This window comes from Symphodus melops (genome assembly GCF_947650265.1).
Source record: "Symphodus melops genome assembly, chromosome: 7".
NCBI classification, from domain to species: Eukaryota; Metazoa; Chordata; class Actinopteri; order Labriformes; family Labridae; genus Symphodus; species Symphodus melops.
The window spans coordinates 14201651-14224693 of record NC_136697.1 but is presented as its reverse complement, the minus strand read 5'-3'; the positions used below and the strand labels follow the sequence as shown (position 1 = coordinate 14224693).

Here is a 23043-nt window from a genome sequence, read left to right as displayed (position 1 = left end):
CTTGGAAATGGAGATTTCACAAAGAAAAAAAAGATTCTCTGAAAACTGTAGGCATTTTGTGAGACTCATGTTTACAATTGTCTCATGTGATTTCTATTCATTAAGTTTTCAGCTGTGATTCAGTTTTAGGGAGTCAGTTTTTGCAGAGCAGCAAGAACATTCAATCCTAGAGATAGACACTGCCCTCTGTTGGAAGAAAAATATAACTAAAAGGGAAATGGTTAAAAACAAGAGACATTTACATTTGGATTCATATGCCAAAATTACAATTTTGGATACACAAAATCTAGAAAGATTTCAACCTTTAGACAGCAGGGAAGTCTAAAGGTTAAGTAAAAAAAAAAAAGATCTTCAGAAGAACTTAAAAATATCTGAAATGAGCAGCAATGGCTATGTAATGTTACTGCACACCAATTTTTTTTTAATAGAATTGCTTGTAGACAGACAGAGACCGACAAACAGACAGACAAACAGACAGACAGACAGACAGACAGAGACACAATACATTTGTAATTTACTGCATGTGCTGTTTAAAAGAGACCTCTAAATAGTTAAGGAACCTATGTAATTAGGCCTGTGCGTCACAATTGGAAAGTGTTGATCTTCTGAATGTATGTCTTGTCTATACATGCACAGCGATGTTTGAGGTGGGTGTAGTGCAAAAGGTGTGAAAACAGACATTGGTCAATGCAGACGTAAAGGATGCAAATTAAAGTGATTGTCATTAAAGTGTCCAAACAATAAGGTGCAAAAACAAAGTGATTGTAAGAAAATGAAAGATGAGTCCAGGAGTCACTGTGCTTTTCCCCTGCAGTGACAGTGAGATGTTGTACAGTCTTATGGCCAGGGGGACAAAAGAGTTCTTGAGCCTGTCCGTGGAGCATGATTGTGACAGCAGTCTGCCACTAAACATGCTCCTCTGCCGGGTGAAGGTGCTGTGCAGAGGGTGGTGGGTGTTGTCTATGATGGAGAGTTTTTTGGCCAGAGTCCTCCTCTCTGCAATCATCACCAGAGAGTCCAGCTCTCTACCCACCACAGAGCCAGCCCTCCTCACCAGTCTGCCCAGCCGCGTCCCTCTTCTTGCAGCTTCCTCCCAGCACACCACTACGTACAAGAGGACACTGGCCACCACAGACTGGTTGACTGTTGAATAACCCCAGCCTTCAAGAACAGACGGCTCTGTCACTTCCTGCAAGTAGTGTCCATGTTTGGTGACAAGTCCAGCTGGAGCCCCAGATACCCGTAGGTCCTTCTAATTGCTTGTTTTAAGATTTCAATGGAAAAAAACCCCCCATGTCATCATTTCACTAAATATGGGTGTGTAAAATGGTTTGTCACTAGTGTTACCAACACATCTGACTGTTTTTCAATTGCACAAACATTTGTAAAGATCATTCAGCAACCGCCTGTCTTGAAAACATCCCAGAAGGTATGCTACTTTAGCCTATGTGTTTTGGTAGAGTTTTATATTCAATAATCAAGCTGAATAGGACTAATGCTCTTTTTCAGTACAAAGATGCCAACCCCAGCTTTGATGTTGTGTTTACAATTTACAGCATGTACACAAGCCACAAGAGTAAAAAATAAAACAAAATATTAAAGAGCATCAAATACCATCAAAATCTAAGACTGACATGTTTGTAAAGTAATAAAAAAATCTACAAACTTGAAAGGTAAAGCTGTTGCTAAGGGCCCTATATTAGGTGCTCAATGCGCAGGCGCAGTGGTGCGACACTGTCCTTCAGTGGGCGGGGTTGAGAGGTCACGTGACGTGACAGCGGTCTGGTCTTAAGAGGCAGTGGCATGTGGTTACTGAGATCGACGGTGTTGTTAGGTGTGTTGGGCAGCAGAGGAGCAGTGAGAGGCATGGTAAGTGTAAACACAAAGATAATATATGTGTCACTTTTTGTGTATTGTGAGGGTACATATTTGAAGTAAATATTTTGCCTGCTTAACGAGATGTAGGTCAGATAAAGAGTTTCTATTTTTGAATGCTGTGTAACAATGAAATGTGTCCGGCGTTGACGCAGCAACAAACTCGAGCATCATGCTAGTTTATGGATAAGATAAAGACTCACGGGACGGTATGTAATTTTCGGTTAATTATCTTAGGTTAGTTTTTTTAGACAATTAACTCAGACATCTCTGGTTTTCTGTAGCAAAAGTATGTCTGGTTTTGCTAGCTGTCAGCGATAACGATGCTGATAATCCCGAACAGAGGTTGTGTTAATGAACACTCGTTCCACCATTCATGTTATCCTTTTAACCCTATTCTAAACGATGCAATTAATAAGTCGTCCTTTGACTATTTTAATAAATATCACACGTCTGAATTGTGTTTCTTTGTGCCAACTTTCCCAATTCTTAGTGACATGGCGTTTTTTTGCATGCAGGTCAGTAATTGTGAAATGTGCAGCCCAAACCTGTTATGTATGTACATGGATGGGTTGACTCACTTTAAGGTGATACAAATGGGCCAAAGTGCACGGGGTAATAAACTGTTCACATCCTGTCATACTCTCATGTGTCTGAGACATGAGCTTACTTTTTGCCCTTTGGTCTGCTTTTATTGTGTTCAACTGTGATAATCTACAACAATTTAGCTGCATTACTCAAACACACGCGTACACGTTTTCCTATTCCCATTTTTTGTTCTCTCTCTTTGCAGTGTGCACAAGCAAGTGATTGGCAGAGTGCCAAGTCAATATACGAGTTTTCTGCCAATGATATTGATGGGAATGAAGTTTCCCTGGAAAAGTACAGGTATGAAATATGTCTGTTCTCCAATGAAGGGCTATGCGATTAATTGCTGTTTGAACGCAAGCAGTATAGACTTTAAACAAAATAAGAGGTCATTTACATGTTTTCTTACATGTAACTTCTTGTTTGCTCTGTTTGTTTGTTCATTTTGCCAGAGGTGATGTGTGCATCATTGTAAATGTAGCCTCTAAATGAGGAAAGACCAAGGTAAACTACACTCAGCTTGCGGGAATGTACGCCTCGTATGCTGAGAAGGGTTTACGCATCCTGGGCTTCCCATGCAACCAGTTTGGAGGACAGGTAAAAAAAAAAGGATTGAACTTCATTTATTTCACGCTTTAATAATGATTCAATGTTAAATCCTAAATGCTTAAACTACAGGCTGTTCATCTTAAAACTTCCACTACGTCAACACTCTTTTTGTTAAAGAGACTAAACTTGCATATGAATAGTATTGTCATGCATGAGTTTTGGAGAATAATATAAAGTCTTGTTTGCTATATACATATGTTAACGTCTTGGTGTTAATTATTACACACTTTTTTTTTTTTTTTTTTTTTTAGCGTCAGCCAATCACAGCTTCTGAAACATGTCATACCTAGCAACGGGGTCAACCACTCCACCTTACAAAGATAAACGTTTTTTCTCTTTTCGCAGCTCTGAGAATGTTCCTTTAGTTAGGAGGGCTCTGAGCGGATTGACAGAATGTTTGTGAATACAGGCCTGGTTTGTTAGGGTGACTGGAAGTCATCTAAATGCCCATTGCCCGCTTTTGAGAAGGCTTGTCGATTTAATTAAGATGCCTAATAAAGAGAACTGTTCATATCCTGTTAAGTTGCAAATGTTCCATTAGAGTCTTGTTATTTTTGTGATTTAGGAACCAGGGACTAATGCAGAGATCAAAGAGTTTGCCAAAGGTTACAATGCTGAGTTCGACCTCTTCAGTAAGATTGATGTGAATGGTGACAACGCTCATCCTTTGTGGAAGTGGATGAAAGCACAGCCCAAAGGCAAAGGAATGTTGGGAAAGTGAGTTGTGTTCCTGTTTTATTTATTTAAATGGTCTTACCAGTCATGACATTGTGTTTACACAATTTAATTTAACACGGTAGTTCTATAATGTAAAAAAAAAAGAAGCTTACTTTTATGGGTGATATCATTTCAACTATAATGTGAACTCTGTCGTACATTGCCTGTTGAGTTTCTATTGCTTAATCACTCGTCTTCCTCTTTAGAATCACTTGTTCATTTTTACATTAGTTTGGTTTTTTTTTTAAGGCTGAAATGAAAACTATCTACTGAATTAAATCATAAAATGACCATCAGACATAAAGGAAAAATGTTATGTTACCAGTATGTCTTAAGTTTTTATTAGATTGCCTTAGATTTGGACTGCACTACTAATTTGAAACGCCAACTGTCAGTTATGTATTGCTCCTTGTTTGTGTTATCCAAAAGCAAAAACAAAACGGCAATTATGATGCAAATGTATAATCTTGATGGAAATTTTTTTATTTTGGCATCAGAATCACGTTTTTGGTTTTTTAGATGCAAGAAGTTGTTTCCGGTGAGGACCAAGCTGAGTCATGAATGACCAAAAACTGTCCTTCAGTGAGACCGTAACAGCCAGGTTGTGATGTAACGCACTTTGTTTTTTCTGTCCACAGCAGCATCAAATGGAACTTCACAAAGGTGATTTAATAAGTATAGTTTTTCTTTCTTTTTCATTGATTAAATTATCTGCTGTACTAATATTTGGATGTTTAATTTTTCCAGTTTCTGATAAATAGAGAAGGACAGGTGGTGAAGAGATATGGCCCAACAGACGATCCCAGTGTAAGTGGAAAAATCTTGAATATAGTGTTGGTATTGTGGTACAGGTAAAACAAAATGCTTATCCTCTATTTTGTTACTTTGCTTTTGCCATTTGTTACACAATCAAAAATTATATTTAAAGTGGATTGAAAAAAGGATTACCGGAGTGGAAGAACTGGGACTTTATAAATTCTTGTTCACATTTGTAACTTTTGTTACAAATCTGAACAAGAATTTGTGTTTTATCTTATCAGTTTTTATCTCTGTGGAGCTGCAATGGTGCTTTTCCCTTCTCACCATCTCCATCAGTAAGATATCTTCTTTCTTTTTGCAGGTTGTTGAAAAGGATCTGCCGACGTACCTGTAATACTGCTTTTTCTTTTTGTCTGACTCCTGACCTCTCTCATGGACTCGAGGGTGTTGATGTGTGTATCTGGACTAGTGACGGCCTGTCTGTAAACCCTTTACTGGGTAGGGCAAGCCTGATGATTCTCAGCGTGCAACAAACCTCCAGACCCACCCACACCATACCCATTAGACCATGAGAGAGGACATTCATGAGTTGGTCAAAGTAGAGGCTCTCCGTCTTTCACTTAATTCCTCATTAAATTCCTTAATGTTAAGTACCAGGTTTGTTCATTGTCAGTTTCTGTAAGAACATAAATGCCATACATTTCTCTCACCGGTGAAAATATGTTTGCACTTCTATAGCTCGTCATTTATCGTGTAGAAAATAAATGCCATCTTGAACATGATGTTGTCATTTAACTTGTCCATGTTTAAAGGTAGTTGAACAGTAGCTCTCAAGCCAACTTTGGGAATAATGACTGAATGTTTTTATGTATATTACTTAACGTTTACCACAATATCATTAGTTTATGTGGAAAAAAAAAAAAAGAGTGCTTCAATGTTCTATTGGGCTGCAATAGTAAAGTACAAGCAAACATTTCTTATTAGTTTTAAACTTATCATTGCTGAGTTTATTTATATAGCACTTTAGGTAGACAAAGGTCACAAATTGCATTACTAAAACAAAAAACATCCATACAATAAAAACGGGGACAAGTGAGCACTTCATGGACTGACATAACATCCTGCTGTAAGGAGGAGCAATTGTCACAGTGAAAACATAGATCAGTGTGTAGACTGGGTCGACCCATTTACCCATAGACCTGTCTAAACAAGGAATGTTTGAGTTGCTTTTTAAAAGAAGCAACAGTCAGAAATGTTACAAGATGGGCAGGAATTTCCAGAGAATTGGTGCCAGGGCCTCAAATGCACAATCACTACGAGTCTTTAAATGTTTGTGGGACAGACCAGGTGTGGGATGACCTGTGAGAGAATCTGGGTAAATCAGTTCTTCCAAATGTTCTGGGGCTTGACTGTGAATATATTACATTACCTTCTACGTCACTATTTTTAAATCTAATGAGCAGACATAAGGCATTAGATTTTTTTATTGTTAATAACGCAACTAATTTAACATTTTCTCCAATACTGTGAATGAATAAATATAGGAAGTTGATACAAAGAGACCTGGTACGAAGACAACCATAATAAATACGTGAAAACTATACCATCATGTAGATGCTGTTTATTGAGCATACCTTTTTTTAAAATAGGATTTTGGAGGAACCAATTGAACAGCAAATATAATCCTGTTAATTATTCTTTTAATATATATTGGTAAACGTTTTCAATGTCTTCAATACTTCTATTTGTAAATACATCAACTGTGTGTAAAACCTAAAAGTCACAAATTGAAGAATCTAGTTGCCTACATTGGGTTATAATAAAATGTTCTAATTAAAAACAAAACACGAATTAATTTGTTTTTATGATTAGGTTCCTTATTTCGGTCTTTACATTTGCTATGCCTTACTCTATATCATTAAAACATGCCCAATCCGCTTTTAACCAGTGCCCTATCAACCACACTGTGTCATAGCCGTCCGTTGATCTAACGCTCAGACTACTACTTACGCTCTTGATGATGCTGCAGCGGCACGCGCATCATCAGCTGTTGCGTGAGAGTGATGACGCACTGTAGCGGCAGAGATGATCAGCACCGCTGGATATGAACATTTAGCTAAGCTTGGCTAAGTACGTCGAGAACGAGACTGTTGTTGAATGATGTAAATGTACCTTTAAAAAATGAAGATGGGTTCAATGACAGGATTTCCACATCCTTCCTCAGCGCTTACCCCCTCAACATCTTGTCACTGAGGAAGGTAAACTGCGCGTCGTCGTCAGGAGATGGAGGGGACTGCGGAAACCGGGAATGACGGGAGGACGAGTGAGGAGGCGGGCGCCGGCCTCTGTTTACAGCTTGACCTGGGGGACAATGGTTTGTATGAGTCTTTTTGCGTGAAAGTCAGGTGTTTTCGACAGAGACAGAGTCTCATCTTTTTGGTGGGCTTATTTAAACCTCGTTTCCGGCGACAACAGACGCTGGACTCAAGTGTGTGCAGCATCTTACTGTGCATCATTTTAAACTGTCAAAGCACGTTTACCTTAAATATAACCTATAACGTGGAACCTAAGACGTGGAGATGAATAATAAATAGGTTAGATAACAGTGTCAAGATACAAGTCAGTGCCGCTGTGGTAAATGGCCCACAGTGTTATGGGTTTCACTGCAGGCTTGCAACACACAAAGGTGCACATTAGTGATGTTTACACACCATTACACGAGACTTGACAAATATCATCTACACAGGGATGGCTGTTGCATATCACCAGAAGAAGTATAGACTGCAAACGTATCATTTGTATACACAGCAGCCACTACAGTCAACACAGCACTCTGCACCCTTAGGTGTCATTTTGCTCTTCTCAACTCTCTCTCAATCTCTCTGTCTCCACAATTCTTACCATTTCCTTTTTTTTCTCTTCCTGGCTAAATCTAAAAAGTGCTTTACATAATCTAAAATGGAATTATATCAACCACACTCTAATCCCTTGTGGGTATCAATTCCAAGCATCTCTGTGGATTTCGCGGCTATAAATACAGTATGACAGAACGTGCATGACCGCTTTATGAAATGTATGTGCACATTTAAAAATAAATAAATATATATTTTAAAGTGGGTCCCACACGTTGTTTGTGCATTGTATGTGCATGCTCATATAAACATAAACGTAGGATGTTGCATATGGATGATTATTATTAAATCCACCAGATTATACTTGTGTGCGGAAAAACCTCTGGGCACGAAACCCGCTCCTGCATTGAGTGTCACATTAATGTTACAGCAACAGACCGGCGCTTTCTCCGCTAAGAGAGAGATCTAATCCTCTTTACTTGTGACACACACAAACAGGCCTTAAGGCAGAGTTTTCTTACACTGGCACAACATGTTTCATCACAAGAATATCAGAGTGAGTTTTCTGAAATGGATCGTTTCCGTAGTTAGTTGCTACATATACAGAGCATGTTATTTGTTTACAGTTCAGTGTCATACTATTCCCGTTTGACCCTAATCCCACAGAGACTCTCTGTGTGTGTGTGTGTGTGTGTGTGTGTGTGTGTGTGTGTGTGTCTGTCATAGCAAAGTCCTAACCATTGTTCCACCTGATAGGCTTTGATACAGAGTTAATCTGCAGGTTACAGGTGTGGCCAAACAGGATGTCCTGTCGCTGCATGAATCCCCCTCCCCTCCCCAAAGGGACAAACATAAAAACAACACATTTTTGAAATCAACTTAAATACTCAGAGAAATACAACAAACATGACCTGACATAAATAACATTTCGCTATTAAACAGAACAAATGTTCTGCATGTTTTAAGTGAAAAATGACTATTAATTAATATGAACACTAATATTAGTATTATTAGTACTATTAGTATTATTAATATTGTATTATGAAGCTTGCTATTCACACCCATTTTGTCGGTTGTGGTGATTGTGGGTTTTTAGCTTAGTTAACTTTGGGTTGGCTTTAGTTGTGACAACTATTTGTATTATTGATTTTCCATGTGAGGCAGAAATGTACTTCCCTTATACCTGTCAACATGAAAACATGTTCAGGTAAAGTTCAGGAGACGTTCCATCCGCCTCAGCTATACTTTGTGTTTAGTGCGTATTAGCACAGAGTAGCACGCTGACGCGCTTAACGTGTACGATGAACTGCAATCAGCACGTTTGCATGGAAACACACAGAGCATAAACATGCGTGTTAATATTCAACATTCTGATTGTGTGATTCTTTCTTTTTGTTTGTATTGATTCCCTGCTCATCTGAATTATTAGTCAGGGTGATATTGTGTATCAATAATTAATGTGTTTTGCCCTGCCTTAGTTTGATGGTATCTCTTTAACAGTGTGCTGTACTTCATAATGGCTTAAAGGTTCATTATCTGTGCTTCATCAGCTGCTCCTTCTTAATCTTCTCTCTCACATGACCTGCCATTCAGCACGATAATGTTGACCGGGCTGTTTTGCTCCAAAGTGCTCTGAACTGTCCCTTTTCCCCTTCACTTCCTCCCTTCCCTCCCTCTGTTCCTCCTTCTATACAAACACACTAATGAACAAGTTAGCTCCTCGTTGTCAGTGGAAAAGATTCTCTCTAATCCTTGCGTGTGATTGGTTGGTGATGTCATCTGGAGACTTTAGCCAATGGCAGCGCTCAGATTAGAGAGGAAGTCAATCCAATCCAGAGTCTCCCTACATGCTCAGTGCAAATCTCGCTGATCCAGGAATAGAAAACAAAGACTACAACTCTGCAGTAAGTCAACTACTTAATGTGAGACTTTCTGCACCTCCAGAATATTGAGAAACTGTAGGCATTGAACTCTTCTGCTGGTGAGTTGACCAACGATTTATTTTAAATGAGACTGGTGATGCTGAATTATGATGAAAGTTGCTCAATTAGATAAAATAGTCTAACTGGAGGGTCAGTCAGGGGTCGGTCTGGAGCTTCTCGTCATATCCCACAATCTGTCCCTGCAGATTACGTTGTTTTGAGGGGGCGGGATGGAATTTGTAAACTTAAATTTCCAATTTCCTGTGCACCCAAACCTATTCAGATGCTTATGAAAAGCATGGGTATGACATTAGGATGATTTCACGTGTGCGTTTCTTTTTAGGATTGTAGGGAGTGTGTCTTCAGCTGTGAGGCTTGTCCTGATGTTGCAGCTTAAAGAAAACGCTTCAACTTTTTCAGTAAATGTTAAGCAGATAAATTAGACACATGCCCTGATGAAAGGCTGTCAAAGTTGGGATTTCATGCTAAATGAACATAATGTTATACGGTTTGGTGGTATGCTTCAAGAAAAACTTCTAAACCTATTTCTCCCTCCCCTTTTCTGTCCGTCTCTGCTTACAGATTCAGCCAGGAGAGCTCAGATAACAGAGGTGAGACGCCACTTCAATCCTGTGACCTGTCAATCACACGTGTTCTCTTTTTCTGTCTCTTGCTGCATGTTTGTAGGAACAAAATACGTTATATGCACTAACAATGTTAGGTATAACCTGCAGTTACATTCTGCTTTTCTTTCCTTGTGACAGATGCCGTCCCCGTTCGGCCCAGGCCATGAGAAAAAGATCGGCCACAGGAGGGTTGACGCCTCCGGAGAGACAACATACAAGAAGGTAAACTTTTTCCATTCTTCTCTCCTTCGACTTTACGCCATAAATATTGTTTTGTAGGTTGGCTTATCATCACGATTTCACTCATTCCACCCACACGTCTCTCTCCACCTCCAGACCACCTCGTCTGCATTGCAAGGGGCCATCCAGCTGGGCATTGGATACACTGTTGGCAACCTCAGCTCCAAGCCTGAGCGAGATGTGCTGATGCAGGACTTTTATGTTGTGGAAAGCATCTTCTTCCCCAGGTCTGTTTGTGTGAGAGGATGTTTATGTGCACGAGTGTGTGATAACTAACTTCAATAATTATTCATCTCTGTCTTCCATTTGGTCTGTTTCTACAGTGAAGGCAGTAACCTCACTCCGGCCCACCACTACCCAGACTTCAGGTTTAAAACCTACGCCCCCGTGGCCTTCAGGTACTTCAGAGAGCTGTTTGGGATCCGACCAGATGACTACCTGGTGAGATATTAATCACATTGTTTTTTTTGTGAACTGATGAGGCATTGCAAGGATTCAAATTTAACCTGCAAAGCCTCATTCAGTTGAAGACTTTCTCTTACAACACTGTCCTGTTTGAAACATTTGACCAAAGAAAAACGAGTATTAAAAAGTCAAGTAACTCTTCGCCGACGCTCTTCTGGTGCTATATTGATAAGCATTTAAACACCTGCTCATTCAAGATGTGAGTGTCAGGTTTGGCCACTGATGAGTTCTGTTCCCGCGTCGGGCGATTAATCAAGTTTTGAATCACAGGGACGATTTTGGCTTCCCGCGATCACGAAAACAAAATCATCGAGATTAAACAATTACGGTGTGATGCATGCCATGTTGCGCTTGTTTTGTTCTTAGGTTTGATCGTGTGTGGTGAATGAACCTCGCAGCATGTTCTCTGGCCCTCTCACTCAGAGGGAGCCATGGTGTGAACTCTTTCTGTTTAGCTTTTTTTTAAAAAAGGTTAAGACAATGTTCTCGGTGTACTGCTCGTGTCCATAGTTCCATGTTTCAAACTGTTCGATGCTAGAGTTTCGCCCCAACGGCACAAACAGAGTTATTTTCCACCATTTTATTTTTAATTATTAATTATTATATTGTAAATGTGATATTGATTTTTGCCACAAAAAAAAAACAGCAGCCCTCGTTTCCATCTCTTATAACAAAGTCTGTCCTTACTACTGCTGCCAATATTATGATGATGGAGAAAGGTCTAGACCAGCTCTGTTTGGAAGGTGTCGTGAAATATCACTGTTGTTGTGCTTAATAGATACAAATTAAATGGTTGATTGATTATATATATAGTCTACTCCTGACAGCTCCTATCAAAGGGCCTCTGGGATTTGTCCCTCCGTGTTCTCTTCTATGACCTCAAAAAGAAGCATCACGTCACTTATCACCTTTTCATTTGAATTCACATGACTTTTGTGCGTGCTTTAAACTCTGTATAAATGTGAGTCTATATATTGAAAGGATTTCTTAGTGAATTGGAGTTAATTTGTAGTTTGTTTTATAAGCTTCAAATAATCAGCTTTATTAACAGAGCACTTTTCAATATCAAAGAACACGAGGTACAGCAAAATCAGACATAAAACAGGCAGGTCATGTAATCATAGCTAAGATAAAGACATCAACATTTCAAGACATCAAACCCATTTAAAGTCACATTTTTTTCGACATGCAGTATTCTTGGCCTCACGTTGAAGCTCACCGTCTCCCTGTGCCAAAGGGAGATTAGCAGACTAAAGCTTTTCTTTTTTAAACTCCGAGCGCTGACAGCAGGCAGTCAGAGAGCAGTCAGAAAGTGTCTTTTGTCTGTGGGTTGGTGAGGCTGAGGTGGAGCACGGACATAATTGCATCGTGCTGATTTAGAAAAAGGTGCAAAATTGGATTACTTTGTTGGACAAATGAAGGAAAATCCACAGACACTTCCTCCTGTACTTCACAGAGTGTCCGGATTATAACCACGTTAACAGAACTGATGCCGTTATTTATAAAGTGTTAACAGTTCTTCATCACATTAAGACATTAAGTGTCCTTTGAAACCAGCTGTTGCCGACTTACTGTAGGAGTTTATGTTCAGCTGCTTGTTTAAAATCGTTAAGTTACTAATTCTGATTTAATGTGTAAATGTCATAATGAACAGTTGAGACTCTTAACAGCATGTGCGAATCTTCCCTCCCACGCACAGAACGCCTTTTCCACTGAGGCGTGGACACAGTTGCGCTTAAAAGCAAAAGTTCCCTTCTTGCTCAGCTGCTGATGAGTAATGCCGTGTGAGTGGGATGAGGTGTTAGTCTTTCGGTTGGCTTTTTGTAAGCTCTGTTGGACCCCGCATCAACAGCGCTACGCCGCCCTGCTGTGACCACGAAGTGTTGAACTAAGGATGAAATGATGAACTCGGGTTCAACAAATCACTCGATTAAACACTTTTAAAGACATTTGCCGAAGGGACACGCTCTTCTTTTAAAGTAGAAATAACATCGTCTAGTCTGATTTGTACTGTTGTATGTTGAAACCGTCTTTTCAGACATTGTGGGTCAGATTGTCACATTTTACTGTCGGCCTTAAACAACAATGTGTGGTTAATCTGGTCTCCCTGTGTCTCTATCCCCTCCCCAGTATTCTCTGTGCAATGAGCCGCTGATTGAGCTGACCAACCCAGGAGCTAGTGGCTCCATATTCTACGTAACCCGCGATGATGAGTTCATCATAAAAACTGTTATGCACAAAGAGGCCGAGTTCCTACAGAAACTTCTCCCTGGGTACTACATGGTAAGTCAAACCAAGCACCGTCCTCATAAAATCCATTTGCTGAGAAGCTAGAACAAGCTCAGTTGTGTGAACAGTTTTGGATCAAGCGTGCATGAATGGAATTCACATCCCAGACACGTAACACAAGAAAACTCGATTTTCACTTTCAATTCATGCTGCATCTTTTGGCAGAATACCCCGTAAATAATCATCATCATCATCATCATAACTGTGAGCCAACTGGCTGAAAGTCAAATGAATGTGTGTGTGTGTGTAGGTCGGAACAAAAATGGCTTTACATAAAATTACGTAGCGATGAGAAGTTTCAGTTGCTCAGTGTTGACACTTTTAACCAGCAGGTTGGTTTTGTCAGTATGTTCTACTTAAAGGACAAAAAAGTCTATTTAAACCTGAATGTGTAAGACACTGAAAAGGGTTATAAGAAAACTTACTAAAAGTGATGAAAGATCATTGAAAAGAACTAAACCTATAAATACAAATAAATAATTCTAATACAAATGATAACGATTGTAATAATTATGGTATAGTTATAATAATTGTAAAAAGAAGCAGAAACAGACAAAATCCTTTCTAAGAGTAATCTCAAGCATCAAAAGGTCAAAAGTTTACCCGATGACGGCGGTTACAGACTGATGTCACTGCATTCAAATCATCTTCTTCTTTCTGTTGCTAGAGGCTGTCCTCATATTGTTCCTGTTTTGTCATTTCCTGTAAGTGTTGCAATGGTGTGTTCTGAGGAAAGGGCTTTACGTAGGATCCTGTCATCACACAGTCACACTCCAAAGGTTGTTTTGTCCCTTAACAATGTTGAGGCTGATGGGGATTGTAATAAACCAGACTACTGTTAAACTTCACATAGAAGCCCTGACTGATCGAAGGCCTAGTTCTGTTACTAGCCTTTCGTTGCTGCACGTTTTTGACCACTAAAGACAGACAGCTCTCAGTGAGAGGAGCCGATGCATCGATCGCGAAATGTCCAAAATTAAGGAGACGCTTGTTGCAAATCAAGGCCGAGTCATTTTATAGACTGAAGTAAATACAGTAAAAGCCATGGCTATTACGTGCATTGCAACTCAATATAACAGGACAACACACACCCACTGAACACCCACTTCACAACACTTTCCTCACGACGGAGCTACAGAGCACTGAGCTGCAGAAGAGCCTGATCCCTGCTGTCCTAACAGCTTTGAACAAAAGGCCTCGCTGAACAGGCCAGAGAGGGAACTCTTGATTGTTGTTTAAGTCTGTGTTGTACTTTGTGTTTTGTGTATCTGCAGTTCTTTGGTGGTAATTGTCTGTTTGGAAAGAGATAATGGGAACAGGAATTTGTGGGGACTATAAAGTCTAAAGAAAGAAAGATGGATGGATGGATGGATAGACAGACAGACAGACAGACAGACAGACAGACAGACAGACAGACAGACAGACAGACAGACAGACAGATACACTACAATCTGGAGATTCCAATACTTTGGCAAATTTCTACATGTGTAATAAGTAATTATAATAAATTAAATATTTGGTTGGGTAGACACGAGGTGCTTGTGTCCATTGAGCGCATGTTCAATGGCAAAGATCCCGCTGAAACTTCCAGTTATCCTCTTTATCCTGCCCCCTGTTGTTTGCCCTGTGCCAGTGACGTCAGCAGGTGACTCTAATAGAATTGAGCAGCAAAGGTTGTTCCTGACAGAGACACGGGCTAAGTACTACTAACAGGTTAATCATGCCAACTCGAGAGACACTAGTTTGGGCTGATGCCTGTGGATGTCATGCTGTCCTGCAGGTGCACGGTGCTGCAGCCAAAATACCGTACATCAGGCTTTGTGTGTGTTTGTGTGGGTTGTCTGTGAACTCTTCATAATGTTGACATGAACAGAACACATATACTTAGAGTCCAATGTCCCATGCCCTGTAGAATCCAGTTGTGCCTACATGTGATGCATCTCTATTTGATGCTAGATTTGAGCTGGTTTTAAGACGCGGGTCACTTCGGATCAGTCATGTTCTGCCCATGTGCACAACAGCACAATGACATTTTGTGATGCACAGGTTTTTAGTTTTGTCTCCTCCACTCACCGTTCCCCACACCTGAACCGGTGAGTGCATTTCTACATGAAACAAGACGCTGTGCACAATTACGCACGAGGCACAGCAGCATAACTTCATTTATTATGTATATCTCCATATGTATGTATATATACGATTGTTCCAGATGTAATCTAAATGAATTTTCTTTGGTTATTTGCATCCATCAACATTTCTCAGTCAATTTACATTTATTTCATCAGCTGTATCACATGGCTGTTTTCTCTAATGCATTTGTAAAGGAGACTGGACAGTAACAGTGTGTGTTAGCAGGTTTGTCGGTGCTGTTTGTAGTCAAGTGTGAAGCCTATGGCTCAGTTGGTAGAGTCGTCGCCCCCTCAATCGGAAGGTTGAGGGTTCGATCCCCAGCTCCTGCGAGCAACATGTCCGATGTGTCCTTGGGCAAGACACTTAACCCCAAATTGCTCCCCCTGCTGCGTCTGGGGCGTATGAATGTGGTGTGAATGTATAGATACTGGATGGGCTACATATCCAGCCCATCAGTGTGAATGGGTGTGAATGGGTAGGTGTGATGGGTAGGTGTAAAAGCGCTTTGAGTAGTTGGAAGACTAGAAAAGCGCTATACAAGCTCAAGTCCATTTACCATTTACCATTTATTAACTTGACTCAGTGTGTTCGTATTAAAAAGAGTTTCGGCTGAGAGAATTGGTGTTGGGGCTGGAGCAGAAAAACCACCTAAGGTAACTGAGGTGAAGCGGTTTGAAAGGAGGTCATGGTTTACGTGTCTTTGTCTGCCGAGAACACCTGCACAATGCCAAAGCAGGATAATGATGTCAGGGAAACAAAGGTTATCTGCTTCTAAGACCTGTGTCCTTGACTTTAGACCATGTTGTGATAAACAACGGGGTCATAACTTTGGCTGCCTTTGGAAAGCAAGAAACTACACTACATACCTTTGCATATTAGCTCAGGTGCTGTGCTTTCCCTGCACTCTATGCCATTTAGCTCAGGATGTAGGAAAGGACTAATACTGTAATGTAATCACTTCCTGTCTTTTCTACCATTGTCTGTTTTATGAATCCAGAACTTGAACCAGAATCCTCGGACTTTGCTGCCGAAGTTTTTTGGCCTCTACTGCGTCCAGTGTGGGGGCAAGAACATCAGAGTTGTTGTGATGAACAACATTTTGCCGCGCTCTGTACGCATGCACCTCAAGTTTGATCTGAAGGGTTCCACGTACAAGAGGAGAGCATCCAAGAAGGAGAGAGAGAAATCCAAACCCACTTACAAAGACCTGGACTTTTTGAATGACATTCCTGAGGGCCTCACTCTGGACCAGGACACATACAGCGCTCTGGTCAAAACACTTCAGAGAGACTGCCTGGTGAGAAAATCAATGTAGTTTTTAATAAAGTCACACGGACACAGTTATCTGTTCAGAAAGTTTACTGTAAATAAAAATCAAAGGAAAGGAATAGAAATGTATAAGAAAAGAAAAAATGGCTGGCATCTTTTTATTGCTTCTGATTATTTTCCACCCCCCCCCCCCCTTCTGAAAATGTTCTCACATATCATAAATGTGTTTCCCCTTTAGGTTCTGGAGAGTTTTAAGATTATGGACTACAGTTTGCTGCTGGGGGTCCACAACAAGAGCCAGGCAGAGCGAGAGCAGCAGTCTCAGGGCTCACCTGCAGGAGGCGGGGATGAAACCAAGCGTGCAGCTCAGAGAGCTTTATATTCCACTGCCATGGAGTCCATACAGGGAGGCTCCACATGCAGAGACACCCTGGACCATGATGACACGTAGGTCCCTTTTTACAGTTTGTGCCCTAACATCACATTACAGCCAGGGATGATGGTCATTTTCTTCTTTCTTTTTGAAGTATGGGCGGTATTCCAGCTGTGAGCGGTAAAGGAGAGCGCCTCCTGCTGTTCATTGGAATTATTGACATTCTGCAATCCTACAGGTAGGCAACCCAAATAACAGAAGGTAAAGGTTCCATGAAATATAAATCAGGTAAATGATTGACTTAAAAAAAAAAAGATAGTGTAACACTTTACATTAAGGGTGGTTGGGAAATGTAGATTTGATTTAAAATGAGTCTCCATCACTATGGTTACCAGTTTTTTTCCAGCAGCATAACATATTTCATCATGTTGAATCCAAGTTTTCAAAGTTAATTTAAGTGGATGTGTATTGTTATTCAAAATGCTCTACTAATACCTCGACTCCCCCTCTAATAACTGCCGTACTCGTCGTGTCAGTCAAATACTCAACGGACGTTTCAGGAGATATTAAATGACAAAAGTTGGATTTTTGTCTGCTACAAGGGCAGGAACTGATTAGGTTTAGGCTTACAGTAATCCTGGCATTATGCGTCTACAAGGAATATTAAAAGGCTGCGAGAGCACAGCGGAAAAACACAGTCCCAGACCCATCTGTTTCTACATATCATCCTAAATGTGTGTTGTATTGCATAAAATCAGACTATTAAAATACTTGTAAATATTTAAAAAAAAAAAGTGGGACTGGAGTTTCTGATTCAGCCCTGTGTTGCCAGGTAACTACAGTTTGTTGTTTAATGAGGTTAACTAAATGATTTAATTGTCTTGTCTGACAGACTGATCAAGAAACTGGAGCACTCTTGGAAGTCTCTCATCCATGATGGGGTGAGTTATATAACTGTCTGTAATCAAGTTAAAAAAAAGAAAGACTTATTTTGTCGCTTTGTCTATTTTAATTTGAAAGGCTAGGAAATGTAACTGTGTTTGATAAGTGTAACATTAATAAAATATCTTGAATTTCTCTTTCTTGCATTCTGTTTGTTGTTCTGCCTCGACCTTCCACAGGACACGGTGTCGGTTCACAGACCTGGTTTCTATGCTGAGAGATTCTACAAATTCTGCAGCACCATTGTCTTCAAGAAGAGCTGCTGTGAGTGAACACAGTTTTGTGGGTCATATCCTCCAGTGCCAATGCCAAAATACCACACCAATAACACGTTTGACTTTTTGCTATGAGAATGTGTGTGCAAACTGTGGCATGCTTTCACAGCACTGCGATCGTCTCCATCTAAGAGAGGAAGAGGGCCTCTTATGTCAAAGTCCAGTGCTGGTACGGGTTCAATTGGAAAGCGTCCCTCAGTATGTGATGACCAGCAGGAAAACCAGGACAACTTGGAGAACTTACGAGGAGCTCGAAGCTTTCCCATGCTGGAGGATGACGGTAAAGCTTTTACACTCTTTTTCTTCTGTTTTAGTCCAAAAACGAGACACATTACACACAGTATCCACTAAGGATTCTCAACCAAGAAGTAAAAACAGGATGCTTGATACTATTATACCTCAACTGAGAACTATAGGAGTCTTTGGCAATGTGTCAGTAGCCTTCTTCAAAGCTTGTGAGAGGATGCTTTTGCAGCTTCCTGGTGCTGCTTGAATAAAATAGTTGAGAACAAAGAGAGACCTTTGAGTGCTGGTTCTCCCTTGTTACACCGAGCCCCTCTGAAGTTGGCACACTATTAGCTTCACTTGTGTGCAGCTGAGAGCTCCATTTTCCTGCTAAATGAAATGAAGTGAGCTTCTATCGATCCCAGTGGAGAAGTAGAAGAGCAGCAGCAGTGTAAAAACAAGAGCAACAGAAGCAAAGTGAAACTTTTAACAAAGCGAGACAAGATATTGATGAGTAAAAACTATGTCAAGTATGTTAGATGTTGGGAAAGCATTATGTCCAGGCCATATCAACTCAGTTTACTGGTTAAAAGGTTTGATGGAAATACCAATTATACATTTGTTTCAGCCTGATTTTGGTGAAACTAATTTATCATTTTGGTCTTGCTTTTTTTTTTTTGGTAAATATCAGGAAAAGAGCCACCCTGCACTCCTCCTTCTTTTGAAGATGCCACTACAGCCTCTATTGCAACCACCCTCTCCTCTAACAACTCCTTACCCACCACCCCTTTCGATACTCCTGAGCACCCGCGCTACCGGAGACAGATGCATTCCCCAAGTGTGGCAAGGTAAGAATGATGACATAATTATGTAGTAATGTATCTAGAATGATGATATTCTGTAAGACAAATGTGCCCTTCCCCTCAGACATTAAACCCTACATCATCCTGTGTGCTTTCAGGTCACAGAAAGTTGATGGGGACAAGCATGACACCATAACAGTGCAGGTCGAGCTCAGGTACATCCATACAGAACTGCTCAAATGGAGAACTGTCCATAACTGTGTTGCAAAGTTTGAATCTTTATGTTTATTTTATTCTTGTTTTAAACAGTAAAATCCCAAAGAGCACAGAGCTCACACAGCTGACAGAAGAGACCTCCCCCAGCCACTTGTCACCTGATCGTGTCATCCCTTCATCCCTCCCTCCCTCCACCAATCCAACCCCCACACATTCCTCCTCCACCCTTCCTCCTTCCTTCATGTCCTCCTCCTCTACCACCCAATCAGTCGGACAAAGCTCCGCAACACTTTCATCATCCATCCGTCCCTCAACCAAACCCCTCACCTCTCCAACGGCCGTGGAGCCTTCCACTCTCTCTTCCCCAGCTGCAAAACCCAAGTTTCTTACCCCTGACCCAAACGCCTCCACAACCCCTCCTGCCTCGGCGTTCACTCCAATCTGCCCTGCATCTCCTAACTCCTCCACCCAGAGCTCACCTCACCACCTCCCCTCCTCTATTCCTGCAAGCCCCCAGAGGCCTCAGCGGCCGTCGCGTCCGTCATGCAATCAGCTGTCTTTGTCCAGCAGCCACAACTCACTGGATGGAGAGGTGCCCGTGTCTGACATCTACTTTGTAAGTGTCTTGAATTATGTCTCAGTCTTATTTGTGCTGGGGATGTAAAAGTAGGAAGAAGCTCATGATGCCGCTTAAAAGTGGTGAAACTAAACCAGAAAAGCTGGAAATGATCTGCCACGGGCCAAAAAAATAGATAATCAGTTTTTATGGGTAATAATGGAATTTAACTTGTTCACTAAATGTCAATGATCAGTTCCCAATTTCTACAGCAGTCAGTATACTGCAGCAAGCCCTCTTTGGGGTTGCTTTGTTGTCAATCCTCTAACAGAGGGGAAAAGTCATTTTTCTTCTCTGGGTCTCTTGCAGTGGTCCAGTCAGGACAGCGTGGTAGAGTTATGATGGTGAGGGGATGGAGGCTTGGGGAGTGTGTGCGTGTGTGTGTGTGCGTGTGTGTGTGTGTGTGTGTGTGTGTGTGTGTGTGTGTGTGTGTGTGTTAGAGTCTGCACGTACGTCGGGGTTGTTCTCGCTCTCAAAGCAGTTTATTTTATTATTTTTTTTCTGAAGCAAGAGGCTGCCAGCAGTCAAAGTTCATGCTTTTGAATGACTCAGCAAAACATCAGGGCTGTCTTTCCTGCAAAGCATGATGTATTTCTATCTGCCAATCTGCGTTCTTGCATCCTGTCAATCTCATGAGCAGCTTCCATTATTCTCCCTTGTCGTGGGACTTTTAATAGCACTACATTATGTTGGAGTTTCTCCATTCTCCTCTCGATCTCAACTTTCCATAATCATAATTGCATCCCATTCACAGTTTACTTTTCTGTTTAGTTAAGAATTCATTCATTTTTCATCCCTTTCATTTCATGTGCACTCTTTATATGGATTCTTGTGTTCATCTGTGTGTGTGTTCATCCATTAGTACGCAGATGGCAGATATTGGGTGTACTCTCCAGTTCTCGGCCGCCGTAAGCTAAACTCTAGCTCAAGCTCCAATGTAAGTCATCAGCAAAGTAGTTAGGGTCATTTGTTCCACATCCCCTCCCTGTGCTCATAGCTGTCAGAACGCAGCTTCTTATGGATCTTCAGAAGTACTTAACATTCAACGTGTATTTCTCATGACTTATTTAGTGGTAATGCCTGCAAAAAAAAAGGCATTGCACATTTATATGTGCAGCTTCTGAAGGGCCATCATGTGCATTTATATGGAGCATGCATACTTGTGTAACATGTTAGCAGCAGTAAACTGTAGTTTCAGTGTGTGAGGAGCGTCTGTAGATGTTTAGTGTTTACAGTGCTCAGTTACATTGAGATCATGTGTTCTTAACTGACAGCCTGTAGAGTTGAGTTCAGCTGTAATCGTGTCACCTCCACATTGAGGAAGAGTTCACAAATATAAACTAAATCGCACCTGATCGTAAAAGACCCTAAAGCCATTTCTCTCTTGCTCTTCTCTCATCGTTCTCCTCTTTTCTTTGTTCTTGTGTTGCTGCCCTCTGCTGGCTGTTTTTAAAACCAGCAGAATCAGGAGGACCGAGGCTGGGTGTACTCTCCTCTGCACAGCTCAGAGTCCAGAAGAGACTCAGAAGGGGAGAGTGATACAGTGAGTATACAGCTCAACCTTTGTTCATCATACTGTGCAACCACTAAACAAACGTGTTTAATTACAAAAATCACCATTCTCATGTCGGTGTCTGTCTTACTATCTACCTCTTTATCTTCTGTCTTTGCTCTTGCAGTAACTCACAGCAATGGCAGCAGTGATGGGGGGAGCCAGATGTTGTCTCCATACACAGAGGCTGGTAGCCAAAACTTCATGTGGAAGCTTGCAAAGGCTGAAGGAAAACATGCACTCAAATAAATTAAGAAGAAAAGGAAAAAAAAGCAAGCAAAAAATATGCAAAATAAAACCTCAAAGCATGGAGTCCTGGACAATCTGACTGACATTAAAACAAGAAGTAAACAGAGGTCCCATGGTACAAACAGCTGGAGGGCACTGTGAACAACTTTGCTTGCTGCTGTAATATGAGGGCCATGCTGCACTGTGCCAGATCTGGCTATGCAATACAAATATACAAAAACTCCAATCATGCATTTATTTTTCACTAGGGGTTGTGGCAAAGCTGTATATACTTTAATTTATAGCACTTTATACATGTGGAGTCTGCAGTCATTTTTTCTTCTTTTTGTGATCAGCTGTTGTTTGATGACGCTCAGATTCAAAGTTAATGTGTGTTCATGTGTGTGCTGTGTATGAACTGTGGTGGTCTGTCAGTGGTGGTCCACATAAGATCTTACTTCAATCTGACAATGAATGGTTGTATTCAAATTGCCTTATTGACTAACACATTTTCATACCTGTTTTTGATATCTTAATCACATGAAGCCATGAGAAAAAAGGAAAAATCAAAAAATGCAAAATACAGTATTTTATTATCAGTAAATACCAAATCTTTTCAATCAAGAGTCAAACGGTATAGCAACCATGCATTACAACCATTCAGGATTTAAAAACATAAGAATAAACACAGTGTAAATACAAAGTGTGTGTGCTGAAGCACAGGCATGTAAGTCTGTCGTGCCCTTTGTGTTCACTTGTGCATGTGTTTGCATGCATATCGATGTGATTGGGAGTGAAAGTCCTGTTTATTTGTCAAACTGTCAAAAGTTGTAAGTTCTATTTGTTGTTATGGGCCATGAAAGACTGAAGCAGCTATGAGCATGTAAGCTGCGAGTGAAAACAAATAAACCGTGTTATATCATGTGACCAAACTAAACATAACGAGCTAAACTGAATTAAACTGTTTTCTGTACAGTTCAGTAGCAAAAGAACTAATATCGCCACAAACGGTAGCCTTCTCTCTTCTTTACATGGTGATACTTGTTGCAACAAGATTGACCAGAATTAGACTTCCTGATGGTATCTTAAGCAGAGCTGTAACATATCACTGTATTTCCTGTTGAAGCTAACCTGCCTGTTTGTAGGCAACAGTGTTTGTAGCTGATCACTGTGTAAAAGAAAATAAAGATTATATTGTGTAAAAAAAAGTCTTAGCTGATTTTGAAAGAATATATCTGATGTTGTTGGCAGTGTTTGCCCACTAGATGGAACCATTGTATCTCAGACATATACTGGCCCTCAATTTGACACACCTTGAGGGGAATCTCACATTATTTTGGACTACTTGAAAATGCAAGACTTACTGTAGTTGCACTTTAAAATCAAATAGCATAGAGACATATGCCAATATATGAGCTGCCATCAGGCCATAATTCAATCGATTGTGTTCTTTATGGACAATGAAAGGGAGG

General features: G+C 40.7%; 2 protein-coding genes across 9 annotated transcripts; both read left to right on the top strand.

Annotated features, from left to right (window-relative positions):
• Positions 1-1738: 1738 nt before the first annotated feature.
• On the top strand, positions 1739-5201 carry LOC306826958 (phospholipid hydroperoxide glutathione peroxidase-like). Of its 2 annotated transcripts, XM_079348553.1 has the most exons (8): positions 1789-1869; positions 2369-2393; positions 2669-2763; positions 2916-3060; positions 3638-3789; positions 4428-4452; positions 4537-4596; positions 4910-5201. In XM_079348553.1, the coding sequence occupies exons 2-8, from the start codon at positions 2373-2375 to the stop codon at positions 4940-4942; spliced, it is 531 nt and encodes a 176-aa protein (XP_079204679.1). In that variant the 5' UTR covers positions 1789-1869; positions 2369-2372; the 3' UTR covers positions 4943-5201. The 2 variants fall into 2 exon arrangements, with proteins under 2 accessions (XP_079204678.1, XP_079204679.1); XM_079348552.1 differs by lacking the exon at positions 2369-2393 and having other exon boundaries at positions 1739-1869.
• Positions 5202-6590: 1389 nt separating this feature from the next.
• LOC306827363 (phosphatidylinositol 4-phosphate 5-kinase type-1 gamma-like) lies at positions 6591-22782 on the top strand. Of its 7 annotated transcripts, XM_079349120.1 has the most exons (19): positions 6592-6678; positions 6773-6922; positions 9905-9933; positions 10087-10170; positions 10285-10415; positions 10512-10629; positions 12784-12936; positions 16070-16369; positions 16580-16788; positions 16869-16952; positions 17607-17655; positions 17836-17920; positions 18041-18211; positions 18848-19004; positions 19118-19174; positions 19269-19791; positions 20654-20728; positions 21251-21334; positions 21471-22782. In XM_079349120.1, the coding sequence occupies exons 2-19, from the start codon at positions 6832-6834 to the stop codon at positions 21471-21473; spliced, it is 2403 nt and encodes an 800-aa protein (XP_079205246.1). In that variant the 5' UTR covers positions 6592-6678; positions 6773-6831; the 3' UTR covers positions 21474-22782. The 7 variants fall into 7 exon arrangements, with proteins under 7 accessions (XP_079205247.1, XP_079205249.1, XP_079205248.1 ...); XM_079349121.1 differs by having other exon boundaries at positions 6591-6922; positions 21254-21334; XM_079349124.1 differs by lacking the exons at positions 6592-6678; positions 6773-6922 and adding an exon at positions 9152-9381.
• The last annotated feature ends 261 nt before the right edge of the window (positions 22783-23043 follow it).

Coding starts and splice junctions, on each gene's coding strand:
- LOC306827363 (XM_079349120.1), top strand. CDS start 6,832: ATGGAGGGGACTGCGGAAACCGGGAATGACGGGAGGACGAGTGAGGAG. Junction 10,416..10,511: donor GAAAGCATCTTCTTCCCCAG/GTCTGTTTGTGT, acceptor CTGTTTCTACAG/TGAAGGCAGTAACCTCACTC. Junction 16,370..16,579: donor CACTTCAGAGAGACTGCCTG/GTGAGAAAATCA, acceptor TTTCCCCTTTAG/GTTCTGGAGAGTTTTAAGAT.